General features: G+C 40.9%; 1 protein-coding gene across 4 annotated transcripts in view; it reads left to right on the forward strand.

Moving 5' to 3' along the window:
• MOCOS (molybdenum cofactor sulfurase) overlaps nt 1–22,655 on the forward strand; it is a 432,667-nt gene that overhangs the window by 382,106 nt on the left and 27,906 nt on the right. For 3 of the 4 annotated variants that reach the window (XR_013345256.1, XM_077810914.1, XM_077810913.1), the window contains one exon: nt 10,432–10,654. Coding sequence is in view for 3 of the 4 variants with exons in the window: in XM_077810914.1 (XP_077667040.1) it covers nt 10,432–10,578 (147 nt within the window). In the remaining variant the exon portion in view is untranslated. Of the gene's footprint in view, nt 1–10,431; nt 10,682–22,655 lie in introns of those variants that run through there. The other variant, XM_077810911.1, reaches the window with a different exon arrangement.

A 22,655-nucleotide genomic window follows, 5' to 3' on the forward strand; every position in this document is an offset into this window, starting at 1 on the left:
GGGAGGGAGTTTGGGTGCAGGAGGGGGCTCAGGGCTGGAGGTTGGGGCGTGGGAGGTGGGTGCGGGGCACAGGTTCTGGGAGGGAGTTTGGGTGTGGGAGGGAGCTCGAGACAGGGGGTTGGGGCCCAGGAGGGGTTTCAGGGTGTCGGATCTGGGCAGTGCTCACCTTGGGCGGCTCCCCACAAGTGGCAACATGTCCCTACTGCGCCTAAGCAGAGGCGCGGCCAGGCAGCTCTGTGCACTGCCTCTGCCCACAGGCACTGCCCCCGCAGCTCCCTTTAGCCGTAGTTCCTGGCCAATGGGCGCTGTGGAATGGGGCAGGGACAGCGCACAGAACCCCCATGGCCGTTCCTCCACCTAGGAACAGCAGGAACACATCCCCAGTTGCAGGAGCCACGCAGAGCCAGGTGGGGAGCCTGCCATCCCCACATCAACCGGACACCTGGCAACCATACTGAAGATCAGAAATGCCAGTTTATAGAGCTTTCCGGTTAGTAAAGTGCCGGATAACACAGCTTTTACTGTAGTAAGTTTTTCCATGACAAAAATATACCAAACTTTAGCAATCTAGTTGCCCTACAGTAGCGCTTTGCCAGTGAGATATAGTAGTAAGTTAAGTTACAGTAAGAAATACAAAGATTGTCAAATGTTTATTGACATAGTATTTTTGCCTGATTTTTCAGAGATGCAAAGCATCTGGAACTCCAGTTGAAGACCATGGGCTCTACAAGTGCCTAGCACTGCTGAAAATCAGCCCCATTAATTTTAACTAGTGACACACAGATTTGCATTGTTGTTGATAACCTAACATAAACCAGAACAATGCAGTCTGTCCAACTGCATGTATTATTTATTAAAACTTTGATGTTGTTTTAATCAACATTCAAACACACCTGCAAAGGAAACCTGATGACCACTGCCATCAATTTTAACATAACGTTAGTTAAGTATTCCCTCTAATTTTTGTGGCCGAGTAGAAAAGAAAATGAACTCTCCTAATGTGACAGAACTCTGTGATGCTGGAGGTTCCTAGGTGTATGTTCTATAGTAGAGTAGAAAAGACTAGACAAGCATATAAATCAAACAGAAGTCAAAATACCCACTAACTCTAGGGTGCTGCCCTATGTGAAATGTACACAGTGCATTTCCTGGGTATCTTTTCATTAATGTTGTACTGCGTTTGCTGTAGTGGAGCCCCCCCGGTGTAGAGGGAGATCACCTTGTAAGACTGGCTTGCTGTTCAGTTACCAGAATTAGTCACACTGTTGCAAACCCCATTATGCACACCACTACAGTGTGTTGACAGTTTGTTCTGGTGTAACTACTGTACATGGATATAGCTACACCAAGGCAAATTTCCCTACCATGCATTTACTCACTATGGGACATGGTCCTGCAAGATGCCAAGTTTCTCCTGTGGGCTGCAGAGCCTCCTTTACTCCCAGGGATGTCAGCATGAGTTAGGAGTGCTTGTCATCTTGCAGAATGAGACTCTAGCTTATTGGACTGTTTACACAAACTTTGCTAAAGCTAGACAATTACTTCTCTTATCTGATGAATCATTATCACCATCATCTTAATGATACAGGGCTCTACACTGTGCTAGTACCTTTCATTCCAAAGATCTGAAACTCATCTACAAACATTAATTACTGTAATTAAACTTGGCAACACACTTGTGAGTTAGTGAATTGTTTATTATATCCATTTGCTACATATAGGTAAAATGAGGCATGCAGTGTGCGAGTTTAATTAGTCAACTGATGGATCGCCCAGAGGATTGCTGTCTATGAATGGAATCAAGGAGTGCTAACTCTCAGCCCCCTGAATTAAGTGCTAATATGCGGCACCATTTTACTCATACAGTATGTAGCGAAAGGATATAATAAACAATTCACTAACTCACAAGTGTGTTGCCAAGTTTAATTTTCAGTAATTAATGTTTCTAGAAGTGTTTCAGATCTTTGGAATGAAAGGTACTAGCACAGTGTAAAACACTGTATCATTAAGATGATGGTGATAATGATATATCTTCTTACTATATGTTCCATTCTATGCATCCTATGAAGTGGGCTGTAGCCCACAGAAGCTTATGCTCTAATAAATTTGTTAGTCCCTAAGGTGCCACAAGTACTCCTGTTCTTTTTGCGGATATAGACTGACATGACTGCTACTCTAAACCTTTAAGGTGATGGTTACCAGTTCAAGCAAGGCTGTATTCTCATCACGTTATAATCTGAACTAAGTAGAAAATGAAGAGAAGTATTTTAAAGTCTCTGCTGTCCACCCTTTTGTCAGCCCTAGCACCTCAGGCTAGTGTCTTGTGGAGAATCAGACCCAATATATTTATATGTGAATAAAGGAGTATGCATTGCATGGACCCATTTATGTGGTATATATAATTGAAATAACACTTAAGAATGGCAGTACTTTGTATCTATCACCCAAAGGGAAGATAAGGACAGTCCTATGAGGATAAGTGTATTGCACTCAGACGCCTGCTGTTTTGTATTGTGCTTTTACCAGTGGTTTGACAGTTTTCTCCCCTATGGTGATTAAGAGCAATGGGAAGCTAATAGAAAAGGAGTACTTGTGGCACCTTAGAGACTAACCAATTTATTTGAGCATAAGCTTTCGTGAGCTACAGCTCACTTCATCGGATGCATACTGTGGAAAGTGCAGATCTTTTTATACACATAAAGCATGAAAAAATACCTCCTCCCACCCCACTCTCCTGCTGGTAATAGCTTATCTAAAGTGATCACTCTCCTTACAAAGTGTATGATAATCAAGTTGGGCCATTTCCAGCACAAAACCAGGTTTTCTCACCCCACGCACCCCACCCCCATACACACACAAACCCACTCTCCTGCTGGTAATAGCTTATCTAAAGTGACCACTCTCCTTACAATGCGTATGATAATCAAGGTGGGCCATTTCCAGCCTGGATTTGTGCTGGAAATGGCCCAACTTGATTATCATACACATTGTAAGGAGAGGTTTCAGAGTAACAGCCGTGTTAGTCTGTATTCGCAAAAAGAAAAGGAGTACTTGTGGCACCTTAGAGACTAACCAATTTATTTGAGCATGAGCTCAAGAATGAGAATGAGAGCTCAAGAATGAGAGCTCATTCTTAATCTTTCCCTGTTTGCTGTAGGGGATGTTGATCAGGTGATTCCGCAGTTTCTTTGAGAGCGTGTGGCACAAGCTGTCAGCATAGTCTGTGTGGTATGTAGATTGTAATGGATTTTTTACAATACCTCCTCCCACCCCACTGTCCTATTGTTTCATATTCTCTGTGTATATATAAAGTCTGCTGCAGTTTCCACGGTATGCATCTGATGAAGTGAGCTGTAGCTCACGAAAGCTCATGCTCAAATAAATTGGTTAGTCTCTAAGGTGCCACAAGTCCTCCTTTTCTTTTTGCGAATACAGACTAACACGGCTGTTACTCTGAAACCTGTCATTATGCAAGGCACTGCATTTAGCCGTATGGAGTGGAAATCTATCAACTGCATGAAAAAACTTGCACAGATACAGACAGACATCATCTTCCTTTCCAAATGCAAACAGATGGACATCGTACCAAAAGGACTGAAGGTAAAAAATCCATTACAATCTACATACCACACAGACTATGCTGACAGCTTGTGCCACACGCTCTCAAAGAAACTGCGGAATCACCTGATCAACATCCTCTACAGCAAACAGGGAAAGATTAAGAATGAGCTCTCAAAAATGGATACTCTCATAAAAAACCAACCTTCCACACAAACTTCCTCGTGGCTGGATTTTACTAAAACTAGACAAGCCATTTACAACGCACACTTTGCTTCTCTACAAAAGAAAAAGGACACTAAACTTTCTAAACTACTACATGCTACAAGGGGCCACAGCAATGGTTCCCTCAACCCACCTAGCAATATTGTTAACCTATCCAACTATACTCTCAGCCCAGCAGAAGCAGCTGTTCTATCCCGGGGCCTCTCCTTCTGCCCCTCCACCCCCACGAACATGATACAGTTCTGTGGTGACCTAGAATCCTATTTTCGACGTCTCCGACTCAAGGAATATTTCCAAAATACCTCTGAACAACATACTAATCCACAGAGGTCTCACAGAAAGAAGGATTCTAGGTGGACTCCTCCTGAAGGTCGAAACAGCAGACTGGACTTCTACATAGAGTGCTTCCACCGACGTGCACGGGCTGAAATTGTGGAAAAGCAGCATCACTTGCCCCATAACCTCAGCCATGCGGAACGCAATGCCATCCACAGCCTCAGAAACAACTCTGACATCATAATCAAAAAGGCTGACAAAGGAGGTGCTGTTGTCATCATGAATAGGTCGGAATATGAACAAGAGGCTGCTCGGCAGCTCTCCAACACGAGTTTCTACAAGCCATTACCCTATGATCCCACTGAGAGTTACCAAAAGCAACTACAGCATTTGCTCAAGAAACTTCCTGAAAAAGCACAAGATCAAATCCGCACAGACACACCCCTGGAACCCCGACCTGGGATATTCTATCTACTACCCAAGATCCATAAACCTGGAACTCCTGGGCGCCCCATCATTTCAGGCATTGGCACCCTGACAGCAGGATTGTCTGGCTATGTAGACTCCCTCCTCAGGCCCTACGCTACCAGCACTCCCAGCTACCTTCGAGACACCACTGACTTCCTGAGGAAACTTCAATCCATCGGTGATCTTCCTGATAACACCATCCTGGCCACTATGGATGTAGAAGCCCTCTACACCAACATTCCACACAAAGATGGACTACAAGCCGTCAGGAACACTATCCCCGATAATGTCACGGCTAACCTGGTGGCTGAACTTTGTGACTTTGTCCTTACCCATAACTATTTCACATTTGGGGACAATGTATACCTTCAGATCAGCGGCACTGCTATGGGTACCCGCATGGCCCCACAGTATGCCAACATTTTTATGGCTGATTTAGAACAACGCTTCCTCAGCTCTCGTCCCCTAAAGCCCCTACTCTACTTGCGCTATATTGATGACATCTTCATCATCTGGACCCATGGAAAAGAAGCCCTTGAGGAATTCCACCATGATTTCAACAATTTCCATCCCACCACCAACCTCAGCCTGGCCCAGTCCACACAAGAGATACACTTCCTGGACACTACAGTGCTAATAAACAATGGTCACATAAACACCACCCTATACCGGAAACCTACTGACCGCTATTCCTACCTGCATGCCTCCAGCTTTCACCCTGACCACACCACACGATCCATCGTCTACAGCCAAGCTCTGCGATACAACCGCATTTGCTCCAACCCCTCAGACAGAGACAAACACCTACAAGATCTCTGTCAAGCTTTCTTACAACTACAATACCCACCTGCGGAAGTAAAGAAACAGATTGATAGAGCCAGAAGAGTTCCCAGAAGTTACCTACTACAGGACAGGCCTAACAAAGAAAATAACAGAACGCCACTAGCCGTCACCTTCAGCCCCCAACTAAAACCCCTCCAACGCATTATTAAGGATCTACAACCTATCCTAAAGGATGACCCAACACTCTCACAAATCTTGGGAGACAGGCCAGTCCTTGCCTACAGACAGCCCCGCAACCTGAAGCAAATACTCACCAACAACCACATACCACACAACAGAACCACTAACCCAGGAACTTATCCTTGCAACAAAGCCCGTTGCCAATTGTGCCCACATATCTATTCAGGGGACACCATCACAGGGCCTAATAACATCAGCCACACTATCAGAGGCTCGTTCACCTGCACATCCACCAATGTGATTTATGCCATCATGTGCCAGCAATGCCCCTCTGCCATGTACATTGGTCAAACTGGACAGTCTCTACGTAAAAGAATAAATGGACACAAATCAGATGTCAAGAATTATAACATTCATAAACCAGTCGGAGAACACTTCAATCTCTCTGGTCACGCAATCACAGACATGAAGGTCGCTATCTTAAAACAAAAAAACTTCAAATCCAGACTCCAGCGAGAAACTGCTGAATTGGAATTCATTTGCAAATTGGATACTATTAATTTAGGCTTAAATAGAGACTGGGAGTGGCTAAGTCATTATGCAAGGTAGCCTATTTCCTCTTGTTTTTTCCTACCCCCCCCCCCACGATGTTCTGGTTTAACTTGGATTTAAACTTGGAGAGTGGTCAGTTTGGATGAGCTATTACCAGCAGGAGAGTGAGTTTGTGTGTGTATGGGGGTGGGTTTTTGGAGGGGGGTGAGGGAGTGAGAGAACCTGGATTTGTGCAGGAAATGGCCTAACTTCATTATCATGCACATTGTGTAAAGAGTTGTCACTTTGGATGGGCTATCACCAGCAGGAGAGTGAATTTGTGTGGGGGGGTGGAGGGTGAGAAAACCTGGATTTGTGCTGGAAATGGCTTTTAGATAAGCTATTACCAGCAGGACAGTGGGGTGGGAGGAGGTATTGTTTCATATTCTCTGTGTATATATAAAGTCTGCTGCAGTTTCCACGGTATGCATCTGATGAAGTGAGCTGTAGCTCACGAAAGCTCATGCTCAAATAAATTGGTTAGTCTCTAAGGTGCCACAAGTACTCCTTTTCTTATTGTAAGGAGAGTGATCACTTTAGATAAGCTATTACCAGCAGGAGAGCGGGGTGGGAGGAGGTATTTTTTCATGCTTTATGTGTATAAAAAGATCTTCTACACTTTCCACAGTATGCATCCGATGAAGTGAGCTGTAGCTCACGAAAGCTTATGCTCAAATAAACTGGTTAGTCTCTAAAATGCCACAAGTACTCCTTTTCTTTTTGCGAATACAGACTAACACGGCTGTTACTCTGAAACCTGGGAAGCTAATGTTACTCCTCCCTTGCTGAGATCAGTAGTATATAAAGCCACAGACCTCACAGCTCAGCACTCTCTGCTTCATTCTTGGATTGTACTGGGGTGTGCAGAATAAAATGCCCTTGAAGTCAGAAAGGGGTAGCCACACAGAGAGATTAAGATTGCAAACTATAATCTCAGGGACTGAAAGCCTCATTTTTTTAATAGCAAAACGTTAAAAGGACAAAATCCTAGTTTTTGTGGTCTTCAAAGTAAAATTGGCTTGGCATGGAAGTCTTTTTAGGAAGGCTTGTTTTGCTATTCATTGTCAAAAATATTGCTGATCTAATATTTTTAAAACTTCAATAAAAATGGTAAATTTGCGTCAGTGATATTAAGTATTTTTGTTTACTTTTAGTGAGCAGAGGCAAAATTTTATTCCCAGGAATGTGTACAAAATGAAAGTGTTGGGAATACTTGCATGAGACTGTGTTAGCACACATTACTTATCCAAATAAGTATTTGCACAGCTATTCACACACAGCCATCTTGAAAGCTCTTTGGAAGTCATCCAATTAGGGAGCAAAATAAATAAATAATATCACTTAGGTGGCTGATCAAGCAGCAAATATTGAATGGTGAGTATTTGAAATAGTGTTTGAGCAATCCAAAATTCTGAAATATGTTCACATATACCATTTGTTTAATAATTTCAGCTAATTAACAAATTTGTAAAAATCAAAGTTGGGTCTGAAATAATTCAGAAAAATAAATTTTAAAAAAGATAAATTAAATTGTGAATAATTTGTCCAATTCTATTCTGGAAGTAAACCAAGAAGTCAATACAATAACATGTATACAGAAATAGATTTTTATTATAAATAGTAGAGTAAGTTTATTTAGAATGAGGAGTAATGAAATTTGTATGAAATGTGTTGCATTGTAACCTAATATTTTTCATTTTACAATATTATGTTTCTGTTTACCTGATTTTTGAAAGTAATATAATTAAGGCACACTATTAGCTTTGTATTATGTTATGGGGAAAGAAATCAATTCCCAGTAGGTTAACTACAAGGCTGAAAACAAATAATTGATGCCCACAAAGAAAGCAGTTTATTGCCCAGAAAAAGCAAAGTGGGAGTAATCATTTAATGCAATAGAAGATTTTTAAATAAACTGGATAGTAATATTTGAATTTTAATGTTATGGCTGATCTGGTAGCTACAGTTTTTGAAAAGCATCTTGATACATCATTATTACCTTAGTGGTTTTCAGAATTTCTGTACAGCGCTGATTCTCAAATATGTTACCATTGTACCACACTTGAAATAGCAGAGTGCAAATTAGGTCAGGCCTCACCTTTACATATGGTAGAGACAGTATTCACATATGTCAATTATTCATTAAATAGCGAATCATTGAGAGTGAAGGAGGAAAGACACCATGGGTGCTGGTGCTGCACTGGCCCCGGTGGCAAGGGAGAGTCATTTATGGTAAACACTGGTCAGTCCTCGCAGCCTTGCTGGATGTGTGAGATCCCAGCCAGTCTGCGGGAACATATATAAGGAGTAAAACAAAAAAAAATCCGATGCAGTGTTTCTTATTTTCAAGATTATAAATTAAAAACTGAGACAAGAGTTTCAGGCCCCAGTGAGACACTCTCCAGGCCCCTGCTGTCCAATAGTCACCTTGTCTAAAAGGAGAAGACCTCTACAATGAGTCATGCTCACTAATTCTGCATTAAGACTTAAAATTATTGTATATTTCCATGTTACCTTCCTTGCATAGGACAAGAAAGGTATTAAGCATACTTTCCTACATTCAGCTACTACATGGTTCTTATTTACTAAAGACCCATTTACTTAGCAAATATTTAATTAACTTGAATAGGTTTGTTCTATTTCTCAATTTTAGTTACTTTATTTGAATACTGACAACGGAGCTGGTCAGAAAATAGAGAGGGGGTTTCATGGGAAATTGTGACTTTTTGTCAAATGTCTCAACCTGAATTTTTTACAGTTTTCAGAAATTGAAAACTGAAAAAATTTGCCTGTGGACTGCCTGAAACCAAAAAATTGACCAAAATCTGCAATAAAAAATGAAACACTGCAGTTTGCAGCGGAAAATTTTCTGTTTTCAGGTTTCTGGTTTTCGAATGAAAAATCAAAAAATTTTGAGTCAAGCAGACAGTCTGTGAAAATTTTCATTTAGTTTAAAACTCAACTTTCACTCTAAAAAAAGTTTTAATGCACAAGTGACAATTTTCTTCATCTAAAACTATTCTAAGGATCTGGGAATATTTGTCCAAGATAGCAAGACTGATAGCAAGTCCTTTCTTGCACATTTTTAAAATTACCAGCAGTTAGGAAAGAAAAGCATGTTGGGGAAAACGCACCCTGAATCACTTCAGTAGTGATCAGTTTATTTAACATAACATTTAAAAAATACATCCAAACATTTATTGCAGTCAATAGGACTATTCCTATGCTTAAATTAAGCATGTGGTCAGTACTTTGCTGGACTGGGGCCAGACTGCTCAGCATCTTAGAGAATCAAAACTGCAGCACACCAGATAGACGAAAGGTCAATGGGTAAGGCTAAGTTTTTGTCATGGATATCTTTAGTAAAAGTCATGGATAGGTCACAGTCAATAAACAAAAATTCACAGAAGCCTGTGACCAGTCCCTAACTTTCACTAAAAATATCCCTGACAAAATGGGGAGGCAGGTTCACTACCCACTGCTGCTGGGGCTCCCAGGGCCACCCGCCACGGCTTGGCAACTGCAGGGTGCCCCCATCATTGTGGGGTTGGGAGATGGGGCGGGGGGCCCGCTGGCTGGGAGCTCCAGCCAAGTGACAGAAAATATCATGGAGGTCAATGGAAGTCACGGATTCTGTGACCCCTGTGACATAACCATAGCCTTATCAATGAGTGAAGCAGCTGTGCAATATTATTTATCTCCATTGTTCAGTATTCACATGTATCGCAGGGATATGTATATAAATATTTCTAATATTTATCTGTTGGATAGCTTCACAGCTAATGACAGACTCCAAGCTACAGCGTTACTAATCAACACACTTTCAGAATATTTTCAGTAAAATTTACCAAAATATTCACAAAAACAAATGAAGGGATCAGTCACAAAGGCTAGTCAGAACAACGTTCTATTAACAAAGCAAATAATGCATAGTAGGAGATCCAAAACTTTGCTTCACTGTTTCAACATATGCGCATCCTTACTCTGTTTAGCTTGTGGATATTTATCTCAGAAATACATTAAATGTATTGCTCAGAAAGCCAGAATCTCAATTAGATTACCGGGTTGTGAGGGAATGTAAATTAAATAGGTAAACTAAGGGACTGGTGATGAAATATTCTTTTATTTATCCAATTACTCTCTAGGTCTGTATCTTGAATAATCTGACGTTGGCTCTTGGTTACCAGTCTGTTGTATTTAATTAATGAAAACTTATTTAATAATATAGAGCTGGTAGTTTTGCCCTTATAGCAACACTGTTCTTATAAACATTATCCTTGTTGTGAGATCTACTGGAGATTTGACAGTTCTGGATTTGGCATACACTGATTATTTTTTCTTGTTCTTCAGACAAACTTTGGTATATATCTGATGAACCAGTCCCTGTGCTCATCCCTTCCAAATATCTTGTCAGTGGGATCGCAGGTATTTCCAGTGTTGAAGGAAGACAGAGAAATTCGAAGTCCTCTATCCAATGAAGAAAAAACATCAGGATAGCGTCCTTGGCTAGACAAGTTGTACATGCATAATTAAGGCTCTTTAACAAACACATTACATGTATTTAAAAAATCTGGTAATTATTAAAAAAAATTTCCATGGATTTGCTTCTAATTTAATTCTACTCTAATTATTTTTTTGTTTGATGAAGATGTTAGAATCCTCAGTCTTTATATACCTAGTAATTACACACCACCAACTCTTTTTTTTAAACCCTCCTGTGAATATGTTACATCAGTCCTAACAACTCTCTTTACTCAGCTGCTTTAAGATGCAACAGGTTTGGGCGAGATTTATTGCAGGGTGGATGACTCCAATACTAAGTTTAATGTCATTGTCGTAAAAAAAAATCTTAATGATGGGAAGATCTACTCTTCCCTGACCCTCAAATGAGTCCAATCATTTCTGATATTCTCTTCAAGGATGCTCTCATCCTTTCAGTGGGTCTGAAGTCCGATTACTGACTTTAGGCTGGTTGCTCAGCCTATTTATTGCATTATGGTAGGTGAAATTCCAGCCCTATCAAAGTCGATGTCAGAATTTCCACTTGGTGTGCTCTGGGGTTTCCCTGGGGTAAAGCTGGCGTAGGCTGTATATAAGGCTTCTGACCTGCGGTAACCCTTGGTTATTTCAAATTTGAATAGAGCCTGAAAGCACAAAAGTAGGCCTGCTGAGAGTCGTATGTCAAACAGTCAGTCTGAAACAGGAATTATTAACATAGAGTTTAAGGCCAGATCATCTAGTCTGACCTCCTGTACATCAGAGGCCACCAACACCAGCCAGGACCCACACACTAAACCAAACAGCTAAAATTAGGTCAAAGTATTACAGCCCACAGAAAGCTAAACTATTATGTGTAACAGGCAGAGAATAGGAGGCACTGAGGTGTATGAATGTCTGAGGCCTCTGCAATGGCAAGGAATTGATTGAGATATACTCAGATATACCAAGTGATCCTCAACCCGTGCTGCAGAGGAAGATGAAAACCTCCCAAAGTCACTGACAATCTGACTTTCAGGAAAATCACTTCACAACCCAACATATGGTGATCAATTAGATCCTTAGCATGTAAGCAAGAACTAGCCAGCTAAGCGTGTGCGTGTGTGTGTGTGTGTGAGAGAGAGAGAGAGAGAGAATGCTTGGTACCACTTCTCCCCACCCAGTCTCATCTCCAGCTGTGGCTTTCTCTGATGTCTCAGAGGAAGGACATACACAATCAACAAACTAGTGCGGGGAATCCACTCCTGACCCCTGCAGATGACTGGCTAAAGCCCTCAAGCATGTCCTTTTAAGAACAGAAGCAACCCCATCATATAACCCCAGTCTGTAATGTATCCAGCTGTCTCTTAAAACTAATTAAGTTGCCTGCTCACTTGATTCCTATTGGGAGGCTGTTCCAGAACCTCACTTCTCTGAAGGTTAGAAATTTTCTAATTTCCAGCCTGAATTTGTTCATGGCCAGTTTATACGCATGTGTTCTTGTGCCAACATTATCCTTTAGTTTAAATAGCTCTTCATCCTCCCTGGTGTGTACCCCCCCCCCAATATATTTATAGAGAATAATCACATCCACCTTTAGCCTTCTTTTTGCTAGACAAAACAAGTCAAGCTCTTCCAGTCTCCTCTCATAAGACAGGCCCTCCATTCCCCTGAGCTCCTAGTAGCTCTTCTCTGCAACTGTTTCAGTTTGAATTAATCTTTTTGGAATGGGGGTGACCAGAATTGTACACAGTATTCCAAATGAGGTCTTACCAATACCTTGTACAATGGCATTAACATTTGTCTATCTCTACTGGAACTGCCTTGCTTGATACATCCTAGGATCACATTTGCCTCTTTTTTTTTTTCCCTGCTGCATCACATTGGTAGCTCATAGACATTCTGTGATTGACCAATACACCCAGGACTCTCTCCTTCTCTGCCGCTTCCAACTGATGAGCCATATCCGAGTCTGACACTGAGCAGACCTCTAACACTATCCTAACAGAATCTTTTTGAGTCAAACAGATTCTGTTTTGTCAAGGGTATCACTTAGTATTTCTTTACCATTTACTGCTGTGACATTCCCCAGGGTACAGTCTGGACTGTTGGACAGCTGTGTCCCCTCAGTCTCCAACCTGGGGTGGCTTTTATGCTGCTTTGTTGAGAACTACCACTCCTGGTCTGTTCACACATAGCCTCCAGCAAGTAAAATCACTCCCAGCTGAAATATATGAGTGCTTCTAGCCAGCTACTCCTGAATTATATTGCAGAGCAACACCAGTAAACTTCCAGTCCCAGACTTGTCCCCAGGAATGTGCCTCTTGTACTGCCTGGCTCTTTCCTTCTGGACAATACAAGCTCATAGAAAGTCCATCATTTTATTAAAAGAAAATGATATGCACAAAACCCGTTATCTCAAATGTAGATTGCCAGACAATTCAATCTAAACATACACTGGTTGAGATAAAACAAGTTTATAAACTACAGAAATATTTTAACTGATTACAAGCAATGAGGCATAAAGGTCAGAATTGGTTACAAAGAAATAAAAGGTAAAACACAAACTAATACCTAACAACAAGATAAATGAATTCAAAGCAAAGGTTTTTCTCACCACATGCTTTTACTGGCTGAACACCTTCAGTCAGGACTCCTCCCCCAGTTCAGTGTTCCTTTAGGTATCATTAATGCCGTGAGAAGAGAGGTGATTTGGGGGCCTCTGTGCCTCATTTTTATACCTTTTCCTCCTCTTTGAGAATCATCTCCAGCTGGGTTCAGGTGACAGCAAGTCTGTTTCTTTGCTAAGATGTAAATGTCTCACTCATAACATTCTTTCTGCCAAAGAATGGCCATTTAACCAGGTGACAGTTCATTTGATTATGTTTACACCTGGATGAGGTGTTGGCTAGACTTTTGTCTCTGTGGAAGTGGTCTGAAGCTGTTTCCGCAGACTTGGAACATGCCTTATGCAGTAGAATTTCATAATTTTGCATACAGTGTTGCCACACAGATTTTACCAGGACAATAATGCTCAGCAGTTTATGAGTTTTCAAATGATAGCTCACAAGGCATACTTTTTAAAAAATGTATCATAGACTTGTAAAAAGGGTGATCATAAGAGTACAGACCCTCACAACCACTTAGTTGATGTTCAGTTCTGTCCCACCACCTTTACCTTTATTTCTCTCTCTCCTAAACAGCACATATACATCAATATCTATATTCCACTCAGGAGTGCTATTCCATGTTTCTGTAATCCCTATAATATCTGGTTTGACCTCCTGCACCAGTAGTTCAATTCTTCCATTTTATTGCCCAGACATCTTGCATTTGTGACAAGTATCTCAGTTGTTTCCCTCGGATCTCACCCAGTTTTCTAGACAGATTAGATATAGTCCTTTCATCTCCCTGACTACTGCTCCAATCAATAATTGTGCTTTCTTTCTCCTTGCAGTCCATACCCTTACCTTATGATGTTCCATTATCCCTTACTATTTCTTCATTTAGCTACTTTTAATTCTGGGTCTTGAAGCCAGGCATGGAGATTTCAAGAGTTTCTCCCAACCTTCTCCCTTCATATTTCCTAGTTGAAAGCCTTTTTTATCCATTCTCCCAGCCTTGATCCCAAAAGGTTAATGCCCCAGGTACACGAGTGAATTCCACCTGTCAAAAAAAGTCATCTTTCTGTGAAGACCACCCAAAGGTTGATTATCCCAGACCATTGATTCTTCTTAGTATGGAGAATCCAATCACATAGATCAGTCTCTTCCTGGTGTTGGTATCAATCTGTTTTTTACGCTCTCTCACAGTCCCCTGTACACCATCCTCATTTTTTCTTATGCTCTGGTCCCTAACTATCTCCATTGCCTCTTCCTCTCTTTGGCAGGGATTGGCTTCATTTCTTTTCTTCTTCACCACCCCATCTACTGCCTGTTTCTCATTGTTGTGCCCCAATGCAGCAAAACTGTTTCTCTACTCCATTGCACCCCTACTAGCTGGTCTCTTCCTCTGCCTTGTCCTTAGCATCACGTTTTTCCATGGATCACACTCTTGTTCTGCACTCTGCCTTTCAGATCCTTTTGTTCAGCAGGCATCTACAAATCTTGAGTTGTCTGTACCACCTCTTCTTTTCTAATGCATTATATCTTTAAATCCCCATCTGAATTCCATCACTGTGTCTAGCTGCAACTCTAACCCTTGGATCTTCTCTGCCCTGAGCTCTATCATGCATCTAGCATGTATAAGTAGCTTCCATCAGATACCCATTCAAGGATGATATACCTCCCGCAGCTTCTGCATCCTACCATCTATTTTGTCTCCTCCCCTCCTTGGGTCGCTTCTAGTGCTGCCTCAGTAGCCATCATTGTCTTCTCTTCCTAATCCCTGCTCCTAAAGAAAAAGAGAGGATGACCCCCCCCCCCTTCTGGGGTACCACTGAGCCCACCTGTTCCATCAGTCTGGGCTCCCTTACACTGCCCTGCTGAGCCAGGTTTCCGCTAGCACACACACAGGTAGGGACACACCCAGCTGCAGAAAGACACAGACACTGAAATCAGTACTGCATGGGAAGGCTTTCAACTAGGGAATTGCCTAGCACTCAAGTGCATATCCTCTGTGGAGTGTAAACCCAAAACTATATTGTTTTGTGCTGCACAGAGAACTGTACAGCATAAGCTAATTGAAATTCGCCTTCTCCCTCAAAGTGGAGGAAGATATGCACAGCTTTTTGCTCCCCTCCCCCAGTTATGAATTCCACAAACTGGGTTTAGAGAAAACAAAAACAAGTTTATTAACTACACAAGATAGATTTTAAGTGATTATAAGGGATAGCAAACAGATCAAAGCACATTACGGAACAAATAAAACAAACACGCAAACTAAGCTTAATACGTTAAAAAGACTGGTTACAAGTAGTAGTTTCTGACTCTAAATGTTGTTTTAGGCATTTCTTTCACAGGCCAGACACCTTTTCCAGCTTGGGCTCAGTCCTTCTCTCCCCCTTTCTCTTTGTTTCTTAGATGTTTCCAGCAGTTATCCTGAGCAGGGATTCAGTGAAGAATGAACCCAGAATTAATTCACTTCCCTGCGTTAAATAGGATTTACATATGGTGGAAATCCTTTGTTTCCCAGTTTGATCCCCATCCCCTATTAGTGGAAAAATACTAGTAGTCCAAGATGGAATCCAGTACCAGGTGACACTATCACATGACCTTGTAGTGTCAAAGCAGCCATGAGTCAAGGTTGTTTGCAGCATCCCAGGAAACTTCTCAGGAAGGTGGGAGATTATCGTCTTCAAAGGCATATTGTTCCCCCTAATGGCCCATCCAGGCTGATTGCATTCTGTCTGGTGGGCGTTCCCCAGGTGTAAACCCACTTGTAATTGATACATAGTCAATATTCCTAACTTCAGATACAGAAATGATACATGCATACAAATAGGATAATCATATTCAGTAAATCATAACCTTTCCATTGATGCCTCACATGACTCATCTTGCACAAAACACATCCTAGTTATGCCATATTCATATTGTAACACATCTCTATGAAGAATATGGGGCATAATGTCACAACCCCCGACCCTGGCCCTCAAACTCCCGCTGAAACTGCTAGCCATTCTCTGCTCCAATGTTCTCTAGTGACTGGTTTGTAAACCTAGCCAAACTAGATCATCACTTCCCCCTTGTTAAGCAATATTAGCAAACACTGGATCATGTCAGGACATAAAATTACCATTCTCCTCTGAGGCCAAACTCCCACAGAAATTCCGCTGTTAGTTGCTAGGTGTTGTTCACTGCCCTGCACAGAATCCGATGTATTGGAGAGAGGGAATGTATCCAAACCACTGTAGATTTGAAAAGTTTAGGAGGGCTCTTATTCTTTTAAAGAACTGGTTTCCCATCCGTAGCCCTACATTTCAGTCTGAAATGGCTGTAATAAATCTCAAAACAGTAAGCTTTGTGATGGAAATTAGGAAAGACAGTATCTATTTCTTGCAAGTAGGAACTTCCCTAATATTCAGAAAAAAAAGAGGTGTTTTATGTTTATCAAAACTGTCATTTTTGCTAGAATAATAGCATAATATTTAACAAACATAATAATTTAACAATCTCTCATAAAAACCTTTCTTTTATTGGATACAATGTCAGTACTGTTCTGCTAGATTCCATGTGAGAAGACTTGCTGTATTTTGGCCTTCAGATGATCACCGACACCTTTTTCTGCTTGACTTTACCCTTCCAATATGCCGTTTCTTTAAAATGGCACAAGAATTAGAAAAGGAAATAGCCTCACTTTCACATGTTATTGGCTATACAACAGAATAAGTCACTTTAGTACAAAATAGCTTGACAACTGGTGGTTGTGAATAGCCTTAGTACAATGTAAGATAACTAAGGATGAGAGAATTTGAACTTTAAAAAAGTCATGCTTGGTCACTTTGACCTATTATTTACAATGCCATTATGCTTTATCTGTCTTGTAGTTTAGTAATATTAGAACAACAATAATTTTGTAATTTAACATACAGTTTCCCTGATATATGAACATACTGAACAGCATAACTGTGCATTTCGCAGAAGGCGTATCCTTGTGCTATGATGATAGAAAATTCCACACTGCTTTATACTGATGGTTCTCACATAAGGAATCTCTCACTTCAACAGACGATAGTATTTTTCCTCCTAATAAGAGGAGTCCTCACAGCAGCATCAAGATGTTGTTTTTCCCATGAGTGATGACAAATTATGCAGGGTACCAAGCACTTTGTAGAAAAACTAGAAATTAGAACCTTTTAAATTACATGTCCTATAAGTTTTATATGAGAATATCCTTACAGTAATTTGAAAACATTGTAAGAAAGAGCCTTTCATAGTACAAGGCCAAGTCCCACAGTAATGAAAAAGCTATAAATACCTCAGTAGAATATATAGTCAATAGATAGAATTTAACTGTCATTTTGATGGGTTATACATCCACGTTCTGAGAATATAGGAAAAAGGCAGTTTCATGGGGACATATAATTTTGCAAATAGGTACTCCAGCTGCTGCAAAAATAAGTTTTTAAATATATATCTACCAGTACTTCAATCTCTTTGTGGAAGAAAATCAACCTAATAAAAGTATTTCCAGAATAATGTACATAGTAAGTTCTCTATGTATTGGAAGACCAAACCCATATTTCCTTACAATAAATTATTCACATGCATTCCATTTTCTGTGTGGCTTACCTCCTTCTCAAATCTCAGAAAAAAAAATAATGACAAGTTCTAATAATAGCTAAGAGGCTAATATTGCTAAAAGGAAATCAGTATTTTGACCCTAAGCCTCCGAACTTTCGGTTCCTTAACACGATTAGGACATGTCAGACACAGTCTGTATATATGTTTTTGACAAGCATTTTATAAAATGTGGACCAAATCACAAAGTCATCATGCAGTTAAAATTCCCATAAAAGCTGAATGAAGGACTGAGTAAGGACCTCAGGAGCTGCCTTTACATTAAGATTATGCTTTGCATTTCTTCTTCTTTTTCTCATTTCTTCACTTTCAGAAATGAGATCAATAAAATATATAGTACACCTGACATGCCTATTGGTGCAGTAAACTCATCATTATGGAATGCAGCTAACCTTGACTTCATTGAGAGCTGATGGCACTAACCATCTTGAAGTAGGGTTCCCTATATTTGGATGCCATTTGCAGAAATCCTGCTAATAGTGGTACGTCTGTGTACGTGTAGCACAGTACTAGTAAGTCATTGTTCTTCCCACTGCTCACATGCCATTTTTGAGAGGACCATTTTCAGGAGAAGTGCCTTCGGAAAAAAGAAAGATCATGCTAAAATCGAGGTTGGAGGTAGCAAGCTCTAAAGTTGCCATTAAAAAGTTAGCAAGAGTATCCGAAATACATACTACCCATTGCAGTACATAGAACATGAAAAAAAATCCCAAATACTGCCTTTTTCATAGGCACAGTTGAGCCTGGTGATGGTGAACCCTATAAGGCTTTATGGAAATATGCTTATGAATGTATATATGACATAACTGGAATATGTTTTATGCTACATATGCCATGTAACATATTTCTGTAAAGGTTATGATCTATTAAATCTATTAATCCTATTTGTATGCATGTATCATTTTTGTTTTCGAAGTTATGAATATTGGCTGTGTACTTGCTTGATTTTTAAGTAGCCTTAGTAAAGCATTTGGTCAATGTCTTGAGAAAGGAATGTGCAAATTAAATGCCCAGTCAAGAAGCACTTAACGAACAATGGATCTTGGAATGCTCCAATCCACATAAGAAGGCTACTTGAGGACGTTCAAGGTAGGATGTGGGCAATGGCGGCTGCCTGTAAAAACTGAGTTATGCATGTTCATGTGACTTGCCCATGTGACTCCAAAACTCCATCTTGGAGCTGGACTTTGCATAGGAGAGAGGAGGGGGCCTCCACCCACAAGAGAAAGTCTATTTAAGCCTGTGCGAGACCCCTCCATTTTGTCTTCAGCTGGCTCAAGAGATAGCCTCTCCACTCCCAAGGGATACCTGAAAGAAACTGGAACAAAGGACAGTAACCACAGGGGTGTGAGTGATTGCTGGACCCAGACTAGAAGGAGACTAGTCTCTAAAAGGAAGCTTACTGGAACATCTCTGAGGGTGAGGTTCTATCTGTATTCAGTTTTCTTACTGTATTAGATATAGAATCATAGAATATCAGGGTTGGAAGGGACCTCAGGAGGTCATCTAGTCCAACTCAAAGCTCAAAGCAGGACCAATCCCCAACTAAATCATCCCAGCCAGGGCTTTGTCAAGCCTGGCCTTAAAAACTTCTAAGGAAGGAGATTCCACCAGTTCCCTAGGTAACGTATTCCAGTATTTCACCACCCTCCTAGTGAAAAAGTTTTTTCCGAATATCCAACCTAAACCTCCCCCACTGCAACTTGAGACCATTACTCCTCCTTCTGTCATCTGCTACCACTGAGAACAGTCTAGATCCATCCTCTTTGGAACTCCCTTTCAGGTAGTTGAAAGCAGCTATCAAATTCCCCCTCATTCTTCTCTTCCGCAGACTAAACATCCCCAGTTCCCTCAGCCTCTCCTCATAAGTCATATGTTCCAGTCCCCTAATCATTTTTGTTGCCCTCCGCTGGACGCTTTCCAATTTTTCCACATCCTTCTTGTAGTGTGGGGCCCAAAACTGGACACAGTACTCCAGATGAGGCCTCACCAATGTCTAATAGAGTGGAACAATCATGTCCCTCGATCTGCTGGCAATGACCCTACATATACATCCCAAAATGCCATTGGCCTTCTTGGCAACAACGGCACACTGTTGACACATATCCAGCTTCTCATCCACTGTAACCCCTAGGTCCTTTTCTGCCGAACTGCTGTCGAGCCATTCGGTCCCTAGTCTGTAGCGATGGATGGGATTCTTCCATCCTAAGTGCAGGAGTCTGCACTTGTCCTTGTTGAACCTCATCAGATTTCTTTTGGCCCAGTCCTCTAATTTGTCTAGGGCCCTCTGTATCCTATCCCTTTCTTCCAGCGTATCTACCTCTCCTCCCAGTTTAGTGTCATAGACTTGTATGTCTATGTCCCATAGACTTGTGTTTTCTATTTTATTTTTGCTTGGTAATTCACTTTGTTCTGTCTCTTACTACTTGGAACCACTTAAATCCTACTTTCTGTATTTAATAAAATTACTTTTTACTTATTAATTAACCTAGAATATGTATTAATACCTGGGGTGGGGGGCAAACAGCTTTGCATTTCTCTCTGTCAGTGTTATAGAGGGCGAACAATTTATGAGTTTATCCTGTATGCGCTTTATACAGGGTAAAACGGATTTATTTGGGGTTTGGACCCCATTGGGAGTTGAGCCTCTGAGTGTTAAAGACAGGAACACTTCTTAAGCTGCTTTCAATTAAGCCTACAGCTGTTAGGGGATGTGGTTCAGACCTGGGTCTGGGTTTGCAGCAGGCTAGCGGGTCTGGCTCAAACCAGGCAGGGCACTGAAGTCCCAAGCTGCTAGGGCAGGAAAGCATGGGCAGAAGTAGTCTTGGCACATCAGTTGGCAGCCCCCGGGGGGTTTCTGTGATCCAACCCATCACAAACCCATCTAATTTGAAATACCCCAGCAAAAATGGTTAATGCAAAGTTCCCATTTTTCTTCAGCCACTATTTGCACAACACAATCCATGACTAGAATGAAAATGGTTCAGTAGCACTCCCAACTAATATGTAGTCTTGGAGCCTGGGTACATGTATGGAGAGGCAAAGGGGTTCCACAAAGATCATTTGTTCCATCCCCATTTTGTGCCAATAATAATGTTAGAATGCAAGCTGAGCCAAACTGGAGTGGGTCATATTTGAATTACTGTTTTCCATCTAATTAATGGACAGTTGAAAATACTGGGGAAAGTTCCTAGTGTGATCATCATACTGCAGCTTCATGACTAATCTGGAGAGCTGCAGTTCTGGAAATGTATTCTGTAATTATGCACTCTCTTGCATTCATTTGGGTATCCTTATTACTGCTGTGAGACAGTCAACTCCAGACACAGAGCCAACACTCACCAGCAGAGAACTAGAGTGCAGATACTCACAGGGTGTTAACATCAGCTCCCAAGAATTATCAGTGCATGCCAACCTTGAGGTTGTCTTGGGTTCTGTACTGACTTTTCTAAGTATATAAATATTCTGTCTAGATTATACAGTATGTTGGGTAGGGTTTTTGGTGCAGACAAGATCCCTCAGTTACAAGATCAAATTGTCATTTTGCTTTGGCATGGTCACAGTTTTCACCAAACTGTGTTTGAAAAATTGCTGTCTATGGGAAAAATATGTTACTATGTGGTAGGTGTCGTGTATGGATGACCCCAAGTTGTTAAATGTTCGGGAGTTCTCATTTCCTAAAGGAAAACACAGGTGTAGGGCCTGCAATAGTCTGTCTTAAGCTTTTACTCTGTTCTCTTCACTTCTCAAAGTGAAAATTATACTGTTGTTTTCAATGACTGCTTTATTTTAGGCATTCATCCTCTGGATAGGTGATTTCAATTAGCTATGAGATGTGTATTACTGTTTTGTCATTTCATGGGTTTAGCTATATCTGAACTACCTTTAAATAGCTCTGGACACATCCTACCCATTTCCCTTATTTGGTGTCTTTTTAGAAAATGTTAATAAATTAGGTCCTTAAACAATTCAGTGAACTTGCCTCTTATCAGTTGAGTATCTTAATCAATAGGTTAAGGAATGAAAATCCACTGAGTTACTCAGCAGTTCAGATGATTGAGTATTTGACTGTAAAATCATTAGACTTGATGTGTGAAACTCAGTATATTGACTTAATTAGAGAAGACAGACCCTGGTCTGTTTTGTTTTTTCCCTACCAGTGAGTAGTCTGAGGAAAACACTTTCAAGTATTCTAATACAGGGGGTCCCGAATAGAATAAACACACAATATTCTATAATAGTGGGCCACAGCACACTACTTTACAATTAGACATAAGGCCCAAGCCACAAAGTTTAGGCCCAGATCTCAAACACCTCAGAGTTCAGTGCTGGGAGTCTGCATGGTGTTGTGTGTTTCCGTCCACAAGAGCAAAACCCTTTAAACCGATATTCTTTTAGTCAAGAAAAAACAGGAAAGAACAAAAGTAAAGTCTTCATGAGAGTACAGTGTGTCTTTTAATATCAGGCAGCAGCAACTCTGAAAACAAAATGGCTGCTGTCACTGTCAACAGGCAGAGTTGTTAGAAATGTAAAAGTTCAGTACACAGAAAACAAAGAAATCATACTTTCAAGCTACAGTTTATCCCCTTATAAACCAGTGAGCATCTGGCAATGCTTAAGCTAAGACCTGAGTTTGTATTTCCAACAACACCAAAGTTTAGGGATGTCCAAATCTAGAGTTTTGGTTAGGAACTATCTCTGGTTATCATAATGTCACTACAGAGGTTTGGCTGTTGTTGTAGAGCATTATTATCTATATAATAAGATTACAGGATTGTCAGCTGTATATCTGTCACTCTGAAGCCTAAAATGTCTGTTGAACCAGTGTGAAGTAATGGAAACAGCTACAAACATGGC

The sequence above is a fragment of the Eretmochelys imbricata genome, chromosome 2, assembly GCF_965152235.1.
Source record: "Eretmochelys imbricata isolate rEreImb1 chromosome 2, rEreImb1.hap1, whole genome shotgun sequence".
NCBI lineage: Eukaryota > Metazoa > Chordata > Testudines > Cheloniidae > Eretmochelys > Eretmochelys imbricata.